Source organism: Saccopteryx leptura, chromosome 2 (assembly GCF_036850995.1).
Source record: "Saccopteryx leptura isolate mSacLep1 chromosome 2, mSacLep1_pri_phased_curated, whole genome shotgun sequence".
Lineage (NCBI taxonomy): Eukaryota > Metazoa > Chordata > Mammalia > Chiroptera > Emballonuridae > Saccopteryx > Saccopteryx leptura.
In genome coordinates, this window is record NC_089504.1 from 192691778 (window position 1) to 192716614 (window position 24837).

General features: G+C 38.8%; 1 protein-coding gene across 1 annotated transcript; it reads left to right on the top strand.

The window, feature by feature from the left end:
* Positions 1-1837: 1837 nt before the first annotated feature.
* Positions 1838-23950, top strand: SLC33A1 (solute carrier family 33 member 1). The gene is made up of 6 exons (XM_066369875.1): positions 1838-3201; positions 16377-16567; positions 21171-21355; positions 21600-21717; positions 22891-23106; positions 23754-23950. Exons 1-6 carry the CDS (start codon positions 2427-2429, stop codon positions 23919-23921), a joined length of 1653 nt encoding a protein of 550 aa, XP_066225972.1. The 5' UTR covers positions 1838-2426; the 3' UTR covers positions 23922-23950.
* The last annotated feature ends 887 nt before the right edge of the window (positions 23951-24837 follow it).

Consider the following 24837-nt stretch of genomic DNA (forward strand, 5'->3'; position numbering starts at 1 on the left):
CTTTGGAAAAATACAAAAACAAATAAACAAAAAAACAACTTTCTGAAACATTGTGTAACATTAATTTTCAGAAATGAGTGTTTGTATAGTTTGGTTTTCTGACTAAACTCTAGGTTACTTTTAACAAGTAATTTTTCATATTCAAATTTTAATGTCCATTTTCAGGAAAACAATATTTCTTTCCAATAACTTTGTGATGAAAAACAGTTATTTCAACATTTGTACTCTCCAGCAATAACACATTTTATCTCTTAAATGATGTGAAGTTTGGTATGTTTAAGTATAGGGCTTTTGCATTTACTTATCCAACAGGAAAGAACAGATATATGTGTGTGTATACACACACACACACACACTCACATACACAGTACATATATACACATATAGAACTTTATATATATTATATATAGAATTTTTATAGATAATGTATTTTCTATATTATGTGCCACTGTGTCAGCTCGACTCCTGGCGACTATGAATGAGTGATGTCTACAATGTCCTGTCCTCAATAACCGTGCTCAGCTCCTGTAGACTCGTGACTACTCTTTTGTGGAGTCAATCCATTCTCATATTTGGTCTTCTTTTCTTGCTGCCTTCTATTTTTCCACTATTATAATCTTTTCTAAAGAACCCTGATATTTCCACAATGGATAGAGCATCGGACTCAGATGCAGAGGACCCAGGTTTGAAACACCGAGGTCGCCGGTTTGAGTGTGGGCTCAGCCGGCTTGAGAAGTCTCACCAGCTTGAGTGAGGGGTTGCTGGCTTGAGTGTGGGATAATAGACATGACCTCATGGTCGCCGGCTTGAGCCCAAGGGTCACTAGCTTGAAGCCCAAGGTCACTGGTTTGAGCAAAGGGTCACTCATTCTGTTGTAGCCCCCAGGTCAAGGCACATATGAGAAAGCAATCAATGAACAACTAAGATGTGCAACGAAGAACTGATGCTTCTCATCTCTCTCCCTTCCTACCTGCCCCCTCCCTAAAACAAATAACAAAACAAACAACAAAAGAAAAACCCTGCCATCTCATAATGTGTCTGAAGTAGGACAGCTTCAGTTTTGTCATTTTTTGCCTCTAGCGATGTTTCAGGCTTTACCCTAAAATCCATTTGTTTATCTTTCTGGCTGTTCAGGCTATCCATAGACACCCCCCAACACCATATTTCAATCAATTTATATTACAAATAATGCTGTTAGTTTCTTAAGGTTATCTTTCTCTTATTTCAATAACGAATATGTATTGAGTTAACATGAAACAAAACTTTAACACTTGGATCTTATAAGACCTTTCAAGTAGGTAAAAAATTGTGGGATGTAACCAGTTGTATAATTTCAACCCACCCAACTGGTAAATGGGGCCACCTAGACCCCAATTCACCTACGTTTTCCTACATACTGGAAAAAAAAGGACTACAGGAAAACCGAATACCTCTTGAGCAGTTTCATTCACTCTATAAATGGGCTTTGTAAAGTATCAGCTTTGCCACTTCACCAGACCTTTTTCTACCCTTGTGGGGGCACAAAGCACAAGATAAGAAATTTCTGAAACTTCAACCCTTCTCTCCCAGTCTCTGCCCCGCCTACGAAAGCAACAGCATTGCACACTTGCTAGCTGGCATTTTGGGCACTGCCCTTCCCCCGCCGAAAGATCAGTCCTCACTTGCTCACTGCAAGAATCAGAGGCAGCCCGCCATTATTAGCACGGCCGCAGAGCGCAGACTCGGCTTAGCCCACGTGGCTGCACCGGCCCAATGACTTAAGCCCACGCTCTCCGTACGGTCGCATGCGCTCACAGAGCCGGAGCGCCCCGGCGGCCCGCCTGGCCGCACCGTGCGCTCGCGTTCATCGTCCCCTGAGGCCCCGGCCGCTAGAGTGGCGGGTTCCTACCAAGCGCCGTTTCCGAGCTAGGCCCCGGGAGCGTGTCCTGATTGGCTTGCTCGGAAGGCGGAGACCGTACTTATTTGAGAATGCGACCATTTCCTGAAGCGCGAGGCAGGAAGTTCCCTGGCGTCTCCCGAGCGCTGGGCAGAAAGTGCTGTCCGTAGCATTGGTAGCGGCGCGAGCTACCGCGTTGGTTGGTCAGTCAGTCCGGAGGCTGGCCGTTCGGTCTCGCCGCAGTTAGGTGGGTTTCCCTTGCAGCACCGCGGCCCCTTCTCCAGCCACAGGCCGGTGCGGCTGCCCGGTGCTCCGTCAGGCTCCTTGACGCCGCTGCACGGGGCGCCGACCTCGCCATCGCCTGGGTGGACGGCCAGGGGACTGTCCCGGCTTCAGCACGCAGTGCCGCAGTGAGAGGTGCCCTTGTCATCCCGCGCCCCACCGTCCTCTCCGAACCTGGTTCAGAGCGGCTGCCTTGGGCCTCGAGCTAGACGCATCCAAGACGCTGAGCCCCGGTCCCCCTCAGACAGGTCTCTGCGTTGTCTCTAATATGTCACCCACCATCTCCCACAAGGACAACAGTCGGCAACGACGGCCAGGGACTTTCAACCACTCTCTGGATATGAAAAGCGGCCCTTTGCCGCCGGGCAGCTGGGATGACGCTCAGCTGGACTTGGTGGGCGGAGAAGGGGACAAGGAAGCTCTTCTGGAGGACAATGGCATCAGTGATATTTCAAAACCCCCACGGAAATGCCGGGCCGAGTTAAGCAGCATTTTTCTGTTGCTTTTTCTTTACGTGCTTCAGGGCATTCCACTGGGCCTGGCAGGAAGCATACCACTCATTTTGCAGAGCAAAAACGTTAGCTATACAGATCAAGCTTTTTTCAGTTTTGTCTTTTGGCCCTTCAGTCTCAAATTGCTCTGGGCCCCATTGGTTGATGCGGTTTACTTTAGGAACTTTGGTCGTCGCAAATCTTGGCTTGTTCCTACACAGTATATACTGGGAATCTTCATGATATATTTATCCACTCAGGTGGACTGTTTGCTCGGAAATACTGATGGCAGAACCCCCGATGTGGTGGCTCTCACAGTTACATTCTTTTTGTTTGAATTCCTGGCTGCCACTCAGGACATTGCTGTGGATGGTTGGGCATTAACTATGTTATCCCGGGAGAACGTGGGTTATGCTTCTACTTGCAATTCAGTGGGCCAAACAGCCGGCTACTTTTTGGGCAATGTTTTGTTTTTGGCTCTTGAATCCCCAGACTTTTGTAACAAATATTTGCGGTTTCAGCCTCAACCCAGGGGAATCGTTACTCTCTCAGGTAGTATATTTAAACTATTATACTGTTAGGTTTATTTTGTTTATGAATCCTTTTGATTGTGTGACATTGAAAGGAGGCTTGTTGTTTAATTTACTGGAAATCATTTTATGATAGATGACCCAAGGTAAGTGTTCTGTTCCGTTAAAATGAGCTTCAACCAGAACGACTACATTGGAGTAATCATAATTGATCTGTACTCTGCAGTAAGCCGAGAAAGGCAACTCATCCAGTAACCTTGTTGTGGAAGGACAGACAAAACTCAGTTTAGGGATATGTTGCCTAAGGTACAGATGCACATTTAAAAAAAATCTGGCTAGTATGAAGACACTAATCCAGCCTGACACCTATGGTTTACATTTTTCTTTTTCCTTTCCTTGGATTGAGATATCTAGCTCCACACTGTCTGATCCAATTCTAGCTCCTATTCTTATACCAAGAGTCTTCATTTAGCTCTCTTGTGAAAGGAATAGGGTTAATTTATTCAAACATTAACTAGTCGGCTAAGTGACAGAGTTCTCTGAGCCTGCTATAAAGCAGAATCCAACCCACAAGCAGTGAGAGAAATGCACTTTTTAGGGGAGCTCAGATTTGCTGGTTATTAACTGACTGGGAATCAGGCTTCACATTGCAGATATTTAACTCTGGAATAATAATATTCCATGAAGTGGGTAAGTGGAATTGCAGAATTTACAATACCAGGTGAAAATGCATTGAAAAAGTAAAATACAAAACAGTACAGGACAATGCTAATGATGTTCAGAGTGCCTGAAGCAGTAATTATGGGGATTGGGTTTGAGAAATAGTGCTGAAAGAAAGTTTGTGACCAAATTGGTGAGATTTCCTTTAAATGCTATTAGAGTTTGAAGTTTATCTATAATAGTAAGAAATTGGGTGTAAGTGCTACAAAATTTCCTTTTTCCTGCATCAGTAAAATACATGCCCCAGGAAGGTCTTCTGAGGATTTTCTTTAACTTTTCTAACAACTAAGAAACAGAAGTACAATCACCATTATTAGTAATAACATCAGGAATATAGAATTCTTCATTCTGGTAGTGATGATGAATTCAAACAGCTAAACTTTCTCTCATCTTCCGGGTATTAGATTGGAAATTCCTAACAGGGTAAATGTCAGAGGTAGTTGTGTGGTGAGGGAAGTTAAGAGTTATAATATTTGGGGAGTGGTGAGGAGGGAGGTCTTCACAACTGAACTACTCATCCCCTGAAATCTTAGACTACCCCTGTAGACCACCCCGTAAGGGACCCCCTTTCTATCTCCTCAAATTGCTAGTGAGCCACTACTACTGATGAAATGATAATTGTACTTTTCATCAATTGGTTTGAGACCAAAAATAGTTGAGAACTCATTGCTTTGCACTGGATTTGTCTCTAAATGTTATGGGGTCCCAGTCCTGCTCTGTGGATGAATCTCTGCCTAAAAATAATTTCTGATTGCATTAAGTAGGCACCTAGTTGTTTTTTATATGTCTTTCTTTTCATGGAGTACTGGTCTATTTATGCCATGAGGAAAGACTACTGAGATGATGTGTTATTTAACATTCAAAAGTCTCAGCAGAGAATTTAAGGTTTAAGAGGCTATGGAAACTAAATTTCTAACAAATTATAACTTCCTCTTCAGTATGATACAAGAGTGATTGATAAAACATTATTCCAGAGCAGGGGTCCCCAAACTTTTTACACAGGGGGCCAGTTCACTGTCCCTCAGACCATTGGAGGGCCAGACTATAAAAAAAACTATGAACAAATCCCTATGCACACTGCACATATCTTATTTTAAAGTAAAAAAACAAAACGGGAACAAATACAATATTTAAAATAAAGAACAAGTAAATTTAAATCAACAAACTGACCAGTATTTCAATGGGAACTATGCTCCTCTCACTGACCACCAATGAAAGAGGTGCCCCTTCTGGAAGTGCGGCGGGGCTGGATAAATGACCTCAGGGGGCCGCATGCGGCCCGCGGGCCGTAGTTTGGGGACCCCTGTTCCAGAGAATGACATTCTGAAACCATTATAATTGTATCCTCCCTTAGCCACAACTGTTCCCCAATGGGAAGACCAAACTTGTGCTATTGGAGTTTTATTTACACTGATTTGTTATTTTGGATAGCTGTTTATTCTGTGGAATTTGAACTCTGTTCTCCAGGAAATTGAAAAAATAGCTATTTATTTATTTATACATACATACATACCAGAGACAGAGAGAGGGACAGACAGACAGGAAAGGAGAGAGATGAGAAGCATCAGGTCTTCATTGCGGCACCTTAGTTTCTCATATGTACCTTGACAGGGAGGTGGGGGGGGGGAGGTTACAGCTTGTTTAAGCCAGCGACCGTGGGGTCATGTCTATAATCACATGCTCAAGCCAGCGACCTCTGAGTTTTGAACCTAGGTCCTCTGTGTCCCAGTCCAACACTCTATCTACTGCGCCACCACCTGGTCAGGCAGCTTACTATTTAATTTGTTATATCTGTAGTGGACTACTAGTTTTGGTTCAGACATTTTAGTAAGTTGAAGAGTTTCTGAATTTTCATTTGTCTCTTTTTAAAGATTTTATTTATTTTAATTAATTTTTTTTTTTTTTTTACAGAGACAGAGTCAGAGAGAGGGATAGATAGGTACAGACAGACAGGAATGGAGAGAGATGAGAAGCATCAATCATTAGTTTTTCGTTGTGGCACTTTGGTTCATTGATTGCTATCTCATATGTGCCTTGATTGTGAGGCTTCAGCAGACTGAGTAACCCCTTGCTCGAGCCAGTGACCTTGGGTCCAAGCTGGTGAGCTTTGCTCAAACCAGATGAGCCCACGCTCAAGCTGGCGACCTTGGGGTCTGGAACCTGGGTTCTCCGTATCCCAGTCTGATGCTCTATCCACTGCGCCACCGCCTGGTCAGGCAAAGATTTTATTTATTGATTTTAGAGAGAGGAGAGAGAGAGAGAATGGGGGAGGAGTGGGAAGCATTAACTCCTAGTTGCTTTGTAGTTGCTGTAGGTGCTTCCTAGTTGTTTCTCGTATGTGCCTTGACGGGGCAAGCCCAGGGTTTTAAACTGACGACCTCAGCATTCTAGATTGACACTTTATCCACTGTGCCACCCCAGGTCAGGCTCATTTGTCTTGTGATGGCTGCACATATCACATTTATAGCCCTGTACTTTCTGGAACCTAGTATAACTAAGAAAAACCAGTGGTTTTGAAGAATTTAAAGAGCACAGAAATAATCATGAAGAAAATAAAATTGCTTAGGTAATAAAATAGAGACCAAACACTGAGGCAGATGCTTAGAGAAATCAGGATAGAGCAGTGGATAAAGTGTTGACCTGGAATGCAGAAGTCCCTAATTTGATCATGGGCTGGCCACCTTGAGCACAGGATCACTGGCATGAGCACAAGATCTTTGGCAAGATCCCAAGGTCTTGGGCTTGAACTCAAAGGTCTCTGGCTTGAAGTCCAAGGTTGCTGGCTTGAGCAAGGGGTCTCTGGCTTGGCTTGAGTCTGGGGTCTGATCGCAACTCAAGGTGCATATGAGAATCAATCAGTGCAGAACTAAAGTGAAGCAACTATAGGTTAATGCTTCTCCCCCTCTCCCTCCCTTCTTGTATGTCTCTCTCAAAAGAAGGAAGGAAGGAAGGAAGGAAGGAAGGAGGGAGGGAGGGAGGGAGGGAGGGAGGGAGGAAGAAAGGAAGAAAGATAGGGAAGGAAAGAAGGAAAAATCAGGAAATTAGAAGTAGGTGTAACTTTTTGTAAAATTCCAAACTATGTTCTGTGAACATGTGTGTTACAGATATGTGGAGATGGAACATACTAAAAAAAGAACAGTTTTGCCATCTAGAAGGCAATAATCTAAACAGTAAAAATAGAACAAGAAGGATAGGGTGAACCTGACCTGGTGGTGGTGCAGTGGATAGAGCATTGGCCTGGAATGCAGAGGACCCAGGTTTGAAACCCTGAGGTCACCAGCTTGAGCATAGGGTCGCTGGCTTGAGTGTGGGATCATAGACATGACCCCATGGTCGTTGACTTAAGCCCCAAGGTTGCTAGCTTCAAGCCCAAGCACTGGCTTGAGTCCAAGGTCGTTGGCTTGAGCAAGGAGTCAGCAAAGTCACTGGCTTGGCTGTAGCCCCCTCCCCATCAAGGCACATATGAGAAAGCTGTGAGTGAACAACTAAGGTGCTGCAACAAAGAATTAATGCTTCTCATCTGTCTCCCTTCCTGCCTGTCCTCTCTTTCTCTCCCTCTCTCCCCCGCTTCCCCACTCTGTCTAAAACAAAAGAGAAAAAAGGTGAGCATAGATTCCCTTAGAAACAAAACCTTGATTATGCTGAGTTTGGATTTGGTGCCTTCAGGGTCCAGGACAGTGCTGAATTCAGAAGTGGGCTTCTTCTGTCCTGCCACTTGGTTTTCAAGGATCTTCAGTAACAAAAAGGGGTGACTTTTTAAGCTGCAGGAACTGATTAACCCAGAACAGAGATGAGAACATAAAGTTTTATGTCTTGAAAGAATCTCATGTTTCAATTCCTTTATTATGGATGAAGAAACTGCAGCCAAGTGGCTAGTTATAGGCAGAGATATACCTACTGCTTAGGGTTCCTGACTACTTATATATAATATGTGGATAATGTAACATAATAGAATATGTGCATAGGGCTTTTCTACCAGAGAAAAGTAGCTCTATGACTACTGATGTCTAAAATAACATGGAATATCTAATGCCCAGAAGTGACAGATTAAAAAGTTTTGTTTTTGAGTAATGGACGTTATTCATTTATTCAGCAAAGATTCCCTATTTGGTGCTAACCATGTGATAGTGTTATAATTTGATGAATAAGACCTGGGAATTCTCTACTCCTAAGGAACTTAGAGTCTACAGTCTGTAAACCAAAATGATGGAGGGGGAAATGGATAATATAAATGAGTGGATTTGTGCAAGATTGCAGGGATTGTAGGGGACAGTGATGTCCTGGAAAACCCGTGCTCATCTAAAGGCAGAGAGCTTCAATGCCAATAAATTGTAGTCTTGTGGCAATAGGATCATAGGATTGCTAGATTTTATAAGTACTCAAGAGAAGCTGAAATTTGCTTTTTTATTTTTTTCCCCTAATTTAAAAAACACTAGATTAATATAAAATATGTCTCTTGGCCAGGTCTAACTGGTAGTTAAGGCTGACTTCTCTATAAGCCCTGGTAAGAATAATGAATAGAAGAAGTGATTGGAATAGGAAACAGGAAATTTGGGTTTGAGGACAGGTAGCTGGATAGTCTGATGCCAGAAAATAGAGCTATACATATTACAGTTTATGTCCTGACTGGTGGCGCAGTGGATAAAATACCTACCTGGAACACTGAGGTTGCTGGTTTGAAACCCTGGGCTTTTGCTTGGTCAAAGAACATATGGGAGTGGATGCTTCCTGTTACTCCTCCATCCTCCCTCTCTTTCTTTCCCCTCTCTAAAATGAATAATAAATAAATAAATATTATAGTTTATGAATCAGTTTGTTTACAGATAGAGGCATATACATAGGAGTCAGTCAGAGAGAAAGGAACTGTTGTTTTGAAAAAACTGATACTCTTAAGTGTGAAGCTAATCAAACTGGTGGTGATAATTGTAGAAACAGTATGTATTTATAAGACATTCATGCTTTGAACTAGAAAGAGAGCAGAACCAAGGACCAGTTCTTATTATTTTTTAAAAAATTTATTTCAGCAAGATAGGAAATGAGAGAGAGACAGGAACATCGAGCTGTTACTGTATGTGCCTGACTGAGAGTGAACCGGCAACCTCTGCACTTTTGGATGATGCTCCAACAAATCGAGAGTCAGAGAGAGGGATAGATAGGGACCACACAGACAGGAACAGAGAGAGATGAGAAGCAGCAATCATCATTTTTTCGTTGTGACTCCTTAGTTGTTCAGTGATTGCTTTCTCATATGTGTCTTAACCATGGGCCTTCAGCCGACTGAGTAACCCCTTGCTCGAGCCAGCGACCTTGGGTCCAAGCTGGTGAGCTTTTGCTTAAACCAGATGAGCCCGCGCTCAAGCTGGCGACCTCGGGGTCTCGAACCTGGATCTTCCTCATCCCAGTCCGAGGCTCTATCCACTGCACCACTGCCCGGTCAGGCTAGGCCAATTTCTTGATGACATTTCTGCCTTGCTTTCTGAAGCAATACTTATTAATATATTTTATGTGACTAGCAATACTTTTTAGAATTCGGTAGCACTAACTGACCCATTTCTAAATAGACTGGTTATTTTTATGTAGGCTGTAATACATTCTTTAGCATCTGTAAGCTTAAAACATCCCCCTACATTCTCAAAAGATAAAACTGTAGAGATGGAGAAAAGATTGGTAGTTGCTAAGGGTTGTGGGTGAAAAGAGGGTGACGGATATCCTGAGGGAGTTTTGGGGAGTGATAGAACTATTCTGACTCAATTATGGTTGTGATTTGAAATTGATAACATGTGTTAAAGTTTGTAGAACTGGACACAATATATTTAGTTTTACTTTATAATAAGGAAGTAAGTTATAAAAAAAATTTTAACCTACTTTATCACCTTTATTTATTATTTATTTTTTTATTTTTCTGAAGTGAGAAGCAGGTGGGGGAGGCAGACAGACTCCCACATGTGCCCCACTGGGATCCACCCGGCATGCCCACTAGGAGGCGATGCTTGATCCCTCTGGAGCATTGCTCTGCTGCAACTGGAGCCATTCTAGTGCCTGAGGCAGAGGCCATAGAGCCATCCTCAGCGCCTCGGCCACTTTGCTCCAATGAAGCCTTGGCTGTGGGAGGGGAAGAGAGAGACAGAGAGGAAAGAGAGGAGGAAGAGTGGAGAAGCAATAAAATAAAATTATTTTATTGTATGCCCTGACCAGGAATCGAACCTGGGACTTCTACATGCCAGGCTGATGCTCTACCGCTGAGCCAACCGACCAGGGCTAATTTATCATCTTTATGAGTTAATCTCTGGGCAAGGTTGATATAAAATCCTTGAGTTTAGCTTCCTTTTTTTTTTGCCTTGAATGAAACAAGTTCATAAATCTGATGGACCTTACATTTCAGCATAGACAAGTGGAGCAAATTTGAACTTATTTTCAAATGTTGGGGCCCTAGTAGTAAAGTAAGATCGGGGGAAGAATACTGGGGCTAGATATTCAAGAGGGATTAGCTATCAGATGTTAGAAACTGGAATCCATATCACAGGAGGAAAGTCTTAAAGCCATTTTAAAAACAAAACAAAAAAACAAAGCAAAGAAGCCCTGACTGGATAGCTCAGTTGATTGGAGCATCAACTGAAAGTGCAGAGGTTGCTGATTTGATCCCTGATCAGGACACATGTGGGAATGGCATGATGTTCCCATCTCTCTTTCTCTCTCACTGAAATCACTAAATAAAAAAATTTAGAGGCCAGTTGAATTAGTCTGTAAAGATTTCCTTTTCTTCAGCCTGGCGTGCAGGAGTCCTGGGTTCGATTCCCGGCCAGGGCACACAGGAGAAGCGCCCATCTGCTTCTCCACCCCTCCCCCTCTCCTTTCTCTCTGTCTCTCTCTTCCCCTCCCGCAGCCAAGGCTCCATTGGAGCAAAGTTGGCCGGGGCGCTGAGGATGGCTCTATGGCCTCTGCCTCAGGTGCTAGAATGGCTCTGGTTGCAGCAGAGCGATGCCCCAGATGGACAGAGCATTGCCCCTGGTGGGCATGCCGGGTGGATCCTGGTCGGGCGCATGCGGGAGTCTGTCTGACTGCCTCCCCGTTTTCCAACTTCAGAAAAATACAAAAAAAAAAAAAAGATTTTCTTTTTTTGATTATATATTGTATTCTAGACCTATATATTTTATTCCTAGCAGAGTCTTAGAACTTTTGCATTCTTAAATTTTCCATTTATTTTCTGAAAATTTTTTATAACGAGTATAATATCAAAACCAAAAAATTGACATTGGTCCAATCTATAAAGCTTGTTCAGATTTCACCATTATACATGTATTTGTTTGTGTATTTGCATAGATGTGTGTACATGTGTGTGGTATATGCAATTTCATCACATATGTAGCCTTGCACAACCAGCACCACAGCAATCAAAATACTCAACTGTGCCATAGCCACAAGACTTCTTTGGGTTGCCTCTTTATAGCTATATTCAATTCTTCCTGTCTATCTCTAACCCCTAGCAGCCACTACTCTTGTCCATCTTCACAATTATGTTATTTCAGAAATGTTACCTAAATGAAATCATGATGCAGTATGTGTCCTCTAGAGATTGTCCCTTTTCATTCAGGTAATTCCTTTGAGGTTCACCCAGGTTATTTCATGTAGCAATGATTTGTTTCTTTTTATTGCTGAGTATTCCATTTATTAGACATACCACAGTTTATTTAACTACTCATTCAATGGGCAGTTGCCAGTTTTGGGCTATTGCTATGTGAAAATAGGTCTTCATTTCTCTGGCCCAAGAATGCAAATGTAGGTTTGTTGTAAGTTCATTTTTAGTTCTGAAAGGAACTGGCAAAAATTTTTCCAGGTGGCTATACCATTTTATCTCTCTGCCAGTAATATATAAGTGGTATAGTTTCTTTGTATCTTTTTTCAGCATTTGATGTGATCATCCTTTTTCTTTTTTTTCTTTATTTTCCCAGTTTATTTTTTTATGTGATCATTATTTTTTATTTTATTGCACTGTCCCATGTTTTGCCTTGGGACATTAGGCACCTGGATATTACATCCTTCTTGATTACTGGTGAATTGTCACATACTCTTAATTTTTGCATTCATGGGAGCCCTCGGTAAGATCGAGTAGCCACTTCAGAATATTGTTTGTATTATAGGTCTTGGCTCAAAATTCATGTTTATGAAACTTGAACATCAGCTTTGACTCCTTTATTATATCATATATACATCATACATTGTATACATCATAATGCTTTTGTAGATAAATACATAAATCAAAATTAACCAAAATGATAATGAAATCTTTAGATCATATAGTTGTTAGTATATCAGGCTATGTATGCATTAAGATGCATCAAAGCGGCCCTGGCCGGTTGGCTCAGTGGTAAAGCATCGGCCTGGCATGCAGAAGTCCCGGTTCGATTCCCGGCCAGGGCACACAGGAGAAGCGCCCATCTGCTTCTCCACCCTTCCCCCTCTCCTTCCTCTCTGTCTCTCTCTTCCCCTCCCACAGCAAGGCTCCATTGGAGCAAGGATGGCTCTGGCGCTGGGGATGGCTCCGTGGCCTCTGCCCCAGGCGCTAGAGTGTCTCTGGTCGCGACAGAGCGACGCCCCGGAGGGGCAGAGCATCGCCCCCTGGTGGGCAGAGCGTCGCCCCCTGGAGGGCGTGCCGGGTGGATCCCGGTTGGGCGCATGCGGGAGTCTGTCTGACTGTCTATCCCTGTTTCCAGCTTCGGAAAAATACAAAAAACAAACAAACAAAAAAAACCACACACACAAAAAAAGATGCATCAAAGCAATGTTAAACAATAACCATCTGCTGATCCATATTTATGGTAATTATGTTCATGAAACAATATATTTTCTTGCAGTGGCAAAGCCTCTTTCTGAGCTATTAGCTTCATTCTGTTCATGAGAGCTATGGAAAGCCTTTGCATGAGGGCTCTGAATAGTGCCTTGTTATCACTTCCTTCTTTCATGTTCACTGTTGTTTTGTCGTCAAAGCACAAAGAAATTATGAACTGAGACCTGTTTAACTAGTCCTTTTTTTTCCCTCTTGGTATTGATATGAGGAGTTTAAATTCTAGAAGATTCTGTTCATTAAAACTGAGAGACTGCCTGACCAGGTGGTGGCACAGTGGAGATAGATCGTCGAACTGGGATGTGGAAGACCCAGGTTCGAGACCCTGAGGTTGCCAGCTTGAGCGTGGGCTCATCTGGTTTGAGCAAAGCTCACCAGCTTGGACCCAAGGTCGCTGGCTCGAGCAAGGGGTCACTTGGTCTGCTGTAGCCTCCCTGGTCAAGGCACATATGAGAAATCAATCAATGGACAACTAAGAAACCACAACGAAGAATTGATGTTTCTCATCTCTCTCCCTTCCTGTCTGTCCCTATCTGTCCCTCTCTCTGACTCTGTCTCTGCCACAAAAAAACAAAACAAAAAAAAATTGAGAGACTAGGCAAACTTTTTGAAAAGAACTGAAACTTAAAGTAGGATATAACTGACAAAGTTGTTTTTTTTTTAGAGAGAAAGGAAGGGAGAGAGAGAGAGTCAGGAACATTGATCTCTTCCTGTATGTGCCCTGACCAGGGATTGAACCAGTAACCTCTGTGCTTTGGGACAAAGCCCTAACCAGCTGAGCTACTGTATTCCCCATGTATAAGACGATCCCATGTAAAAGACGTACCTTAATTCTGGGGTCAAAATTTGAAAAAAAAATGTATTATATAAAGTTATTGAACTCAAGTTTTATTCATAAAATTCATACAACTTCTCAAGTGGGAAATGCAAGTAAAAAAAACTACAACCACTGTATAAGACACACCCAGTTTTTAGACCCCAAATTTTTTGAAAAAAAGGTGCATCTTATACATGGGGGAAATACGGTATCTGGCCAGGGCTATAACTGACAAATTTAATTTTCATTTAACATTTATTATTATTATTATTATTATTTTTTTGTATTTTTCTGAAGCTGGAAATGGGGAGAGACAGTCAGACAGACTCCAGCATGCGCCCGACTGGGATCCACCCGGCACGCCCACCAGGGGCAACGCTCTGCCCACCAGGGGGCGATGCTCTGCCCCTCCGGGGCGTCGCTCTGCGGACCAGAGCCACTCTAGCGCCTGGGGCACAGGCCAAGGAGCCATCCCCAGCGCCCGGGCCATCTTTGCTCCAATGGAGCCTTGGCTGCGGGAGGGGAAGAGAGAGACAGAGAGGAAGGAGGGGGTGGGGGTGGAGAAGCAAATGGGCGCTTCTCCTATGTGCCCTGGCTGGGAATTGAACCCGGGTCCCCCGCACTCCAGGCTGACGCTCCACCGCTGAGCCAACCGGCCAGGGCCTCATTTAACATTTATATAGACCATTAATTGAAATATCTGATGACAGTGATAATACAGTTGGTTTTTTTTTAGGGTTTCTTAAGCCTAAAAAAGTTTAAGCCAAATGAGGAACAAAAACTTTCTGATTAAGAATAATGTAGATAAAATTTTGTAAACAAATCATTATTTGTCAGATTTCACAGATAGCATTAAGGATGCAAAAATGAACATGAGCCTGGCCTATGTGGCACATATGGGAGTTGATGCTTCCTGCTTCTCTCCCCTTCTCTCTCATTTCTCTCTTTCTCCCTCCTCTGTAAAATGAATAAATAAAATCTTAATAAATAAAAAAATATTATTTTAAAAAATAATGAACATTAGCCTCATTTAGAGAATAATCTTAAATTGTTTATTCCTTTTTAGTCAGATTCAAAACATCCTATTAAACTAGAAAGTGTTATGTTGTTTTGATGAACTTTATAACATATATATTAGTCTTTTAAAATGCATAACTTTGCATTTAAGAATGTTTTGTATTTTTCTTCTGATACCTAAAATTAAGTTCTGTATAACTTTCCCATGTTAGAGAAAGAACTCCCTTCAGAATACAAATTTCCATATATGCTTGAGCATTTTATCTTTAATTTGCATCATTTGAACAGCATAGTTATTTTTTTTTTTTTTGGTAGGGTTTGTGGAGACTAGCCAATCCATGTAAATCCTTATTTTAACATTAATTTTTCAAAAATATTTTTATGCAGTTAATATGAAATAATAGAAAAATTATAAACCCAAATTCAGGTTTAGGTTCAAGTTCTGTCTCAATAATTTTACCTTTGGCAAATATTTAAATAGTCTGGGCTTCTTTTTCTCATGTCTGTATAGTAACAATGCCTGCTTTGCCTATCTTATATATTTGCTCTGAATCAAGTCAGTTACCATATAAGAAAGGAGCATTTAAATACTAAGGTGAAAATTAGTCTAAATAAATAATGCTGTATGCCTCCATCATAAGTAGGCTCAAGTGCACCTTCATTCAGCAAGACCAAATACAAAGGAAAAGCCCTTACTGAAGAATGCTCTACTTGTTTTTGAAAAAAGGTGATGAGGCTTCATGGACAGTTAGTTGTGTTACACGGGCAATAAAATAACAAGTAAACAGATACAAAAATGAGTACAAATCTAGAATGTTAAGAGCTAGAAAACTGCTGGGATTTTCTAGCCAGGGCCTTTTATATTTTACAGATGAAGAAACTGGACAAGGTTATCCAGTAAGTTTTATAGTGGCAAAATAAGATGTGTTTCTCAGGATAGTTAAGGAGATACAGGTTTTGAAATTAGTTGTAAAAGGCATCAAGTCACAATTTTATTACTGACTTAAAATGTAACCAGGCAAAACCACTTGAAGCCTGTTTCTTTGTAAATGGTGATGAGTAATTAATCTATGGTGTTGTAGTAAAGGAGATAGTATGTGTTATGGCACATTATATACACTCAATAAAGGATGCCTTATTTCTTACTATTATTTTTAGCTATTATACAGAATTTTTCAGAACATTAATCACCCCCTCTGCTTGATTTGTTTAAAATAATGGCTAATGGCCCAGCTATCTTTCATCGGAAAAACCCAAACAGTAATCTTGTGTCCACATTGCGCAACTACAAGTATGAAGAAATTGTTTCTGTATCTCAGTATTAAAAAGAGAAGGCTATTCTTAAATAATTTTAAAACATTAGAAAAATTAAAAATAAAGTTGGAAAATCTAAAGGATCATCTGTTCATTGTCTAAGTTGTCCTGATAAACTGAAATGGCTTGAGTGCTTAAGTATGACTGATTGGTCTGTGGGATGTGAAAATCATCTCTTCCAATGAGCCCCCTCCTCCACTTTTCTTGAATAAAATGACAGACTTTTGTTTCATTCAACCCACTAAATATCTGTAACCCTATTTTTCTTTGTTAAGTATCACTCTGTAATGTATGTTTAACAGAGCCAGACTGCCTTGATTATCTGCAATGTGTGGTACTTATGGTATGTTGAACATGATAGGCACATTGTGTTAATTTTTTAAAAACAGATTGTAGTTGAGGAAAAGTTGTATACAGAACTTTATACAATCAATGAAGTTACTCCATTTCAAAAATTAATTATAGATTTTAACATTCTAAATTTCAGATTTCCTTTTTTTCTGGGGAACTGTATTTTTGATAACAACAACTTTAATTGCTGTTCTGAAAAAAGAAAACAAAGAGGTATCAGTAGGAAAAGAAGAAACCCAAGGAATCACAGATACTTATAAGCTGCTTTTTGCAATTATAAAAATGCCAGCAGTTCTGACATTTTGCCTTCTGATTCTAACTGCAAAGGTAAGAGATTTATAAACCTAATTTACCATTCTGTTATAATTTCTAAAATGGAATACTCCTATTGCCTTTTCATATCATAACTTCCTTTCCACTACTATTAGAATTAAATAAAAAACAAATTTTGGCTTTTTTTTTTTTTTTTTTTTTTTTTAAATTAAGAAGTCTTTTTTTTTTTTTTAATCTTTTTTTTTAAATTTTATTTATTCATTTTAGAGAGGAGAGAGAAATGGAGAGAGAGAGACAGAGAGGGAGAGAGAGAGGAGAGAGAGACAGAGAGAGAAGGTGGGGAGGAGCTGGAAGCATCAACTCCCATATGTGCCTTGACCAGGCAAGCCCAGGGTTTCGAACCGGCAACCTCAGCATTTCCAGGTCGACACTTTATCCACTGCGCCACCACAGGTCAGGCAATTTTGGCTTCTTGAATGTGTTTTAAAAGGTATGATGAGCCTTACCAGGCGGTGGTGCAGTGGATAGAGCGGTGGACTGGGGGGATGCAGAGGACCCAGGCTCCAAGCCCCGAGGTTGCCAGCTTGAGCAGGGGTCACTCGCTCTGCTGTAGCCCCCCACATCAAGGCACATATGAGAAAGCAATCAATGAACAACTAAGGTGCCGCAATGAAGAATTGATGCTTCTCATCTCTTTCCCTTCCTGTCTGTCTGTCCCTATAAGTCTCTCTCTCTGTCTCTGTCACAAAAATAAATAAATAAATAAAATAAAAGGTATGATGATACCAAATATAACTTCAAAGTAAGGTAAGTGTTTTGGTACATTGAAAATAATTGTGCCAATTTGAAGTATGTCTAATAAATGTAAAATTTTATTTAATGAATGATATTAATGCTTGGTGTACAAGTGAATACCTTGAAAAAAATAATACCTCTCTATTGTTATAATGAGTATACATGTAATATCAGAGGTAGTAAAATTATTTACTTAGGATACGATTTACAAAGATATAGAAATGTATGAGTATTAGAAATTTATTTAAAAATCAGTTGAATTTTTTATATTATAACGTAATATACCATAAAACATGGGGATTTTGGAGGTTTTTATTTAATTTATTTTGCTTTCTGTATTAAGATGTCCTAATTTTATAGTTTTAAAACATTTTAAAGACTTCTGCTAGAAGAAAGGTAAATATACTTTGTTATAGTGAGCTATTACTAGTGTTGGCATTAATATTCCTAAAATCTAAAATCAGTTATAGGAGTTTCATATTAATATTTAAACTATCTCCATAAACACTTCCCAGCTATCTTTTGACAACCCTGAAGTAAAAATTATAGCCTTGATGTTTTGAAGTAGTGAGTGTTTCTTCCTTTCCAATGATAGAGTGGGTTAAATTTTAAGGAAACATTAGAGAGGTTTAAACTTAAAGAACTTACATGTTTTAACTGTAGGAAATGCTGAAAGGTTCAAGGAAGATAATATGAACTAATTACATAATTTAGAGATCAACTTTGGTAACATTTTTGGTATATTTTCTTCTTGCCCCCACTTCTCTCTCTTTATGTGTGTGTGCCTGCATGTTTGTATAATACACTTTATACATATATAAATATAATCAAATTGATATTAATGCTATGTATATTTATATACACATAAATACTTCAAAAGTTTAATTGGATCATACTGTATATAAATTTTTATCTTATTTTTGTCTTATTCCATATTCCTATATCTTTAAGTAATATTTGAAAACTTTTTAATAAGTATATAATTGTCACAGTGTATAAATTTGCTATAGTTTATTCAATTGTTTTTGTCACTATATTTAATTTGTTTAAGTTTTTTATTATAAATATATACTAGTAAATATTTTTTGTGTAAGTTTTTCTTTGATATTTTAAATATTGAACATTTTTTCATATAGTTATGGTCATTTGAATATCCAGAGTTGCCTTTTTTTTTAATTTGTAGAATTTTTATTTTTTATATATCCTAGATATGAAGTTTTTGTTAGATGTATGTATTGCAGATATCTCCTACTACCAGTATTAAGACAGAGTAAGTGTTGTAATGAGTTTGTATATCTGATTTTTGCAAAAAGAATGGGTGAAATATAAGTGAAGTTATTTTCTGGATGTAAGTGAAATATCTTTGATCTTTTTTTTTATTGTGAAGTTTGCCTTCTGGCTTAATTCCAAGTTAAAATATATGGAATTTGTCATTCCTTTATATTTTTTTCATTTGATAGTATTTCATACTTACTCAAATTGACTGTATCATTTAAAAAATCCCACATATCTCTTCCCAAGTTCTCTAATTGTTAACATTTGGTTCCACTTTCTTTATTCTGTAAATTTGCACTCTGTGTATTACATATTTCTTCTGAAATATTTGAAAGTAATCTGTACATACCATGCCCCTTTACTTATAAATGCCTTAAGTATGTATTTTTAAAGAACAACTTTCTCTTACAAAACCACAACTTAATAAAAAATCAAGAAATTTTAAATTGATACAATACTATTAATCATAGTCCATATCCAAATTTCACCAGTAGTCCCAATAATAGCCTTTGTGACCTTATTTTTTCCTTGTTAGGGACCCTGTCCAGGATCCCACATTACATTTAGTTGGCATGAATCTTTCTTTACCCTTTGTGACCTGGCATTTTAAAATAATATGTTACGAATTTCTTCACAGTTCAAACTCGCGAAGCAAAAGACACACCAGATTTTATATACACCGAGCAGAGGGCTGAAACTTTTACTCAGAATCAGCCCCAAGAAACAGCGCCTCTGCATACTTATTGAGTTTCAAGAGTCATCGCTCAGCAGTTAAAACTAGAAAGTTACACAAGCCTTTTTTCCCATCTGTTTCATCCCCAACCCTGCACATCTACTGTTTCTTTTCATGAACAAGGACACAAGAGGAGTCAGAGTCTCAGAGTTTATCAATCAAAGTACATTTGATTCTTACAGGCATTCCTCCAAGAATCCTGCGCATATGCACTTGAGTAACCCAGTGTCTCTATGGGCCAACACACTCCAAGATCTCCTGTCTCCTATTAACCCTTGCTCTGCAGTTAACTGCCATTTATACTGGTGCAGAGTTGTCTCCTACAAATATAGGCCTTTTATTTATGTTTGTCTGATGTTTCTTTATGTTTAGGCTCAGTTAAACAAATGTGTCAGAAATACTACAGAAGTAATATTGTGTTGTCTTCAGGGAATTACATCAGGAGCTTTATCATGTCTCTTTATTCCATTAACTGTTGTTAACTTTGATTATGTTAACCCATTATAAAGTTACTTTCTTTTTGTAATTAATTTATGGAGAGATGCTTTGAGACTATCTAATTGTCTTAATTCACCTCAATTTTTACTCACTATTCTTAGCATCCTTACATTTTGTTGTTGGGTTTTTTTGTTTGTTTTTTTCCTGGTGAGAGAATGGGAGATAGAGAGACAGACTCCCACATGTGCCCCAACCAGGATCTACCCATCAGGGGCCGATGTTCTGCCCATCTGGAGCCATGCTCACAACCGAACTATTTTTAGCATGTGAGGCAGAGGCTCCACAAAGCCATCCTCAGTAACTGGGGTGATTCACTCAAATCAATCGAGCTGTGGCTGCAGGAGGAGAAGAGAGAGAGAGAACGGGAAGAGGAGGGGGGAAAACAGATAGTCACTACTCCTATGTGCCCTGACCAGGAATGGAACCTGGGACATCTCACACCGATGCTCTACCACTGAGCCAATTGGCCAGGACCTTGTTGTCTTTAAGAATTAATCTAATTATACTTTTTCTACCTTTTCTTCAACTTTCAGATATAATGCTTTCTCAGAATTACTTTTGAAATGTTAGAAGAATTTTGAAATTTTTATTACAGTCTATCAGAAATCATCAAAAATGTGTTTATGTGGCAGTGATGCTTCCTTTTAACCAGATTTATTTAAAGTCAATTAAAGACTTTTCTTTTAAACTTAAAATATACAAATCAGTAAGTTTCTATATGGATTTTTTTTTTAGCAAGAGATACAGAGATAGGGACAGACAGGAAAGGAGAGAGAGATGAGAAGCATCAGTTCTTCATTGCAGTACCTTAGTTGTTCATTGATTGCTTTCTCATATTATGCCTTGACGGGGGAGTGGGGCTACAGCTGAGCCGATGACCCCTTGCTCAAGCCAGCGACCTTGGGTTTCAAGCCAGTGACTTTTGGGTTCAAGCCAATGACCATGGAATCATGTCTATGATCCCATGCTCAAGCCAGTGACCTTGGGGTTTCAAACCTGGGTCCTCTGAGTCCCAGGCTGATGATGCTTTATCCACTCTGCCACTGCCTGGTCAGGCTGGATTTGGATACTTATTATTATAAGAGATTGAACTTTTGAAATGGAAATTTAGTTTTAATTAGGGCCACCTACAGTTTCTAAGAATGCTGAATTTTTAGTTGTTTTCACAAAACATTGTTACTATACCACAGGATAAGTTTACCTTCTCTAACTTGATCGTTACACCAGGTATAATAATATGATGCTTGCAACTGGCATGGGTCAATAATGAGATTGAGGTTTTTGAAGAATTTTTGTATGTTTGGAGGAAAATATTTCATGTCATAAATTAAAATGTTTTTTGTTTTTATATTGCAGATTGGTTTTTCAGCAGCAGATGCGGTAACAGGACTGAAACTGGTAGAAGAGGGAGTACCTAAAGAACATTTAGCCTTGTTGGCAGTTCCAATGGTTCCTTTGCAGATAGTACTGCCTTTGATTATCAGCAAATACACTGCAGGTCCCCAGCCACTAAACATATTTTACAAAGCCATGCCCTACAGGTAAAAACAAAATAAAACCTTACTAAATAAGGTTAAATGAGGAATACTCATCAGTATCACTAATATCTGTGTGTAGAATATATATGGAAAAAGGCTTGAAAAGCATCTTTAATATAATTTATATACACTTTTATCTCTTTTTAATCTCCAAATAGGCTTTAGATACAGGCTTTTTTTTATGTGGTAGACATAGAGATATCTATTTTAGTTTTTTTTTTAACCAAGTTTGTTGTTGTTTTTATAGACTATTGCTTGGATTAGAGTATGCTCTGCTGGTTTGGTGGACTCCTAGAGTAGAACATCACGGGGGATTCCCTATATATTACTATATTATAGTGCTGCTGAGTTATGCATTACACCAGGTAAGCTTGTTGCGGTTTTCTTGGGAAGTAAACTGTTCTTTATAAAATAAAGAAGACTTTTATTTTTAGTGTTTGCCTTAAAATAAAATAATGATAATAAATTTTAAGAATTAATCATGATTTGACAGTGTACTTTAATATTATTTATTGCCTGACATGTGGTGGCGCAGTGGATAAAGCGTCGACCTGGAAATGCTGAGGTCGCCGGTTCGAAACCCTGGGCTTGCCTGGTCAAGGCACATATGGGAGTTGATGCTTCCAGCTCCTCCCCCCTGTCTCTCTCTCCTCTTTCTCTCTCTCTCTCTCTCTCTCTCTCTCTCTCTCTCTCCCCCTCTCCTCTCTAAAATGAATAAATAAAAATAATAAAATAAAATAAAAAAATAAAATAAAATAATATTATTTATTTATTTATTTTTGCTCGAGACAGAAATAGGAAGGGAGAGAGATGAGAAGCAGTACTTTAGTTGTTCATTGATTGTTTCTCATACGTGTCTTTACAGAGGGCTCCAGCCAAGTCAGTGACACCTTGCTCAAGCCAGTGACCATGGGGTCTATGATCCTATGCTCAAGCCAGCAACCCTGCACTCAAGCTGGTGAGCCTGCACTCAAGGCGATGACCTCGGGATTTTGAACCTGGGTCCTCTGCCTCCCAGTCCAGTGCTCTATCTGCTGTGCCACCACCTGGTCAGGCCATTCTTGGCTCTTAAACACATTTGTGTTTAGGGAGATTTTTTTCTTCATTTTGTCACATAAATTTTGAAATGTTATTTTTCTTCTGTGTATGTAGAAGAAAATTATATAATTTTATTTCATGTTTCTTTTAATATTTGAGTGCTACATGTATAGTACATATATATACATACACACATATATATTTAGTGCAGCACAAATATGGGGTTTTGTTGATTGCACTCTTCTATTTACAATACTGACTGCATTTTATCACAATTATTCATTGCCTATTTTCCCAACCTAGAAGAAATTCTTGAATGGCATAGTGTCATGATCTGACTTAAAGCCTGGCCAATAAGAAATGTTCAATAAACATTTGTTGACTTCAGTTTAATATGGGTGATGAAAATTAGTTTTCAAGTTTATGATTTTGATTTTCTTAATTCAGACTACAGCTTTATAATCTAATTGTACTAAAGATATTTTATATTTTCCTTGTAGGTTACATTATATAGCATGTATGTTTCCATAATGGCTTTTAATGCAAAGGTTAGTGATCCACTTATTGGAGGAACATATATGACCCTTTTAAACACCGTTTCCAATCTGGGAGGAAACTGGCCTTCCACAGTAGCCCTTTGGCTGGTAGATCCCCTCACCGTGAAAGAGTGTGTAGGAGCATCAAACCAGAATTGTCGAACAGCAGATGCTGTTGAGGTAAGTGTGTTGTAATTTTAGATAACATTAAATTAATATTAAGATATTAATTTTCTCATTTTGCCTCTAGAAGTACGATATTATTTTAAAAATCATACTTGCCCATAGTATGTCACATAGAAATATTCAGATTTTTTTCATTCCAGTCATAACTAAGGGTTACAGTGCTTGCAACTCAGTAAGAGTAGCTTACTTGAAGGTGCTTCTCAGCAAGGGAGGAGCATTCTCTCTCCTCCACCTGAGGGTCACTGTCCTACACAGTGGCTGTTTAATAAACGCATTATTAATAATAGTTAAGTTTGATAGCAAAAGGGAGCTTTCATTGGCTGTTCATTTAACAGTTGTAGGTAAAACCATTTGGAGGTAGTTTGTTAATAAATTATTTCAAAGTAACATTAGCCTACTTCTGGAGTAGATTCATTAGATGTTTCTTCACATTTTCAAATATGAGAAGCTGTATCTTAAAAATGAGTATTGTTTATAGCACGAGCTGAAAATTGCTTTTAATCCTGTTAGTAACATTAGATATTAAGGCATATTAACAGGTAACAATAGATTTTGATCAATCTTTTAAATTGCAGAGTAGAAACATGTAAATTGCTAAATACTTTCATTTTTATTATGTTTATATAATTTTATTTTTACAGCTTTGCCAAAAACTTGGTGGCTCATGTGTTACAGCACTGGATGGTTATTATATGGAGTCCATTATTTGTGTGTTTATTGGATTTGGGTGGTGGTTCTTTCTTGGTCCAAAATTTAAAAAGTTACAGGATGAAGGACCATCTTCATGGAACTGCAAAAGGAGCAATTAATGCATTCACTACTGGACATTCTGACAAAGGTAACTATAGTTTAGTTTTAATTCAGAGAACTATGATAATCAGTGCACAGGACTATAAAATACTATTTTAAACAAGGAAATTATTTCTATAAAATGCCAAATGGTTAAAAAATAGAGATCTCTATATATATGATCATATTTTTTTTGCCTTGGCAATGTATTTACAGTTTACTTCAGGTCAGGACATCAGTTCTAAAAAAACTTTCCTGGCCTTGTTATTCGATTTATATATTTTTAATTTACTGACCAAAATATCTTTTAAGCAGCAATGCAGTAGCCATGGGTGATAACCATGCAGTCAAGTATTGTTATCAGTTCCTATCATTGAGCTGTATTTAAAATTTTGATAAAATATACTAAGTGGAAAACAGCTTGATTTTTAGGTACTAACTATAACACTCCTGACCAGCTGAAAGTTAAATTGTATTTTGAATTGCAAATTGTTCAATTCTATGTGCAATTTCCTCAGAAGACAATTTAGACTATGACTGAAATGCCATTTTAGTTGTTATTTTGCTGACCACAACCACATTTTATTAATGAATCTGTGTTAAAAAGACTATTTTAAATGTAGCCCCTGCTTTTGTAGGCATTAAAGATTTATAAAAAGATTATTCAAACTATTTTTTATAAAATTAAAGCTATGATTTTTAATTTATTGATTCTCCTGTCTACCTTTTTTTTTGAAGATATTTTAATTCCTTCTTAACTTTTACCCTAAAGCTCACATCTCTTTTTTGTTATAAGTGCTACAGGGCACACAGAAATGTGGTGAGGGGATCAAATTTAGTGTTGTATGTATGTTCGTAGCAAAGTTTTGAAAATAAGAATTAAATGTTTCTCTTCAAGTAGTTTTTTTTTTTATTATTATTACTGAGAGGAGAAAA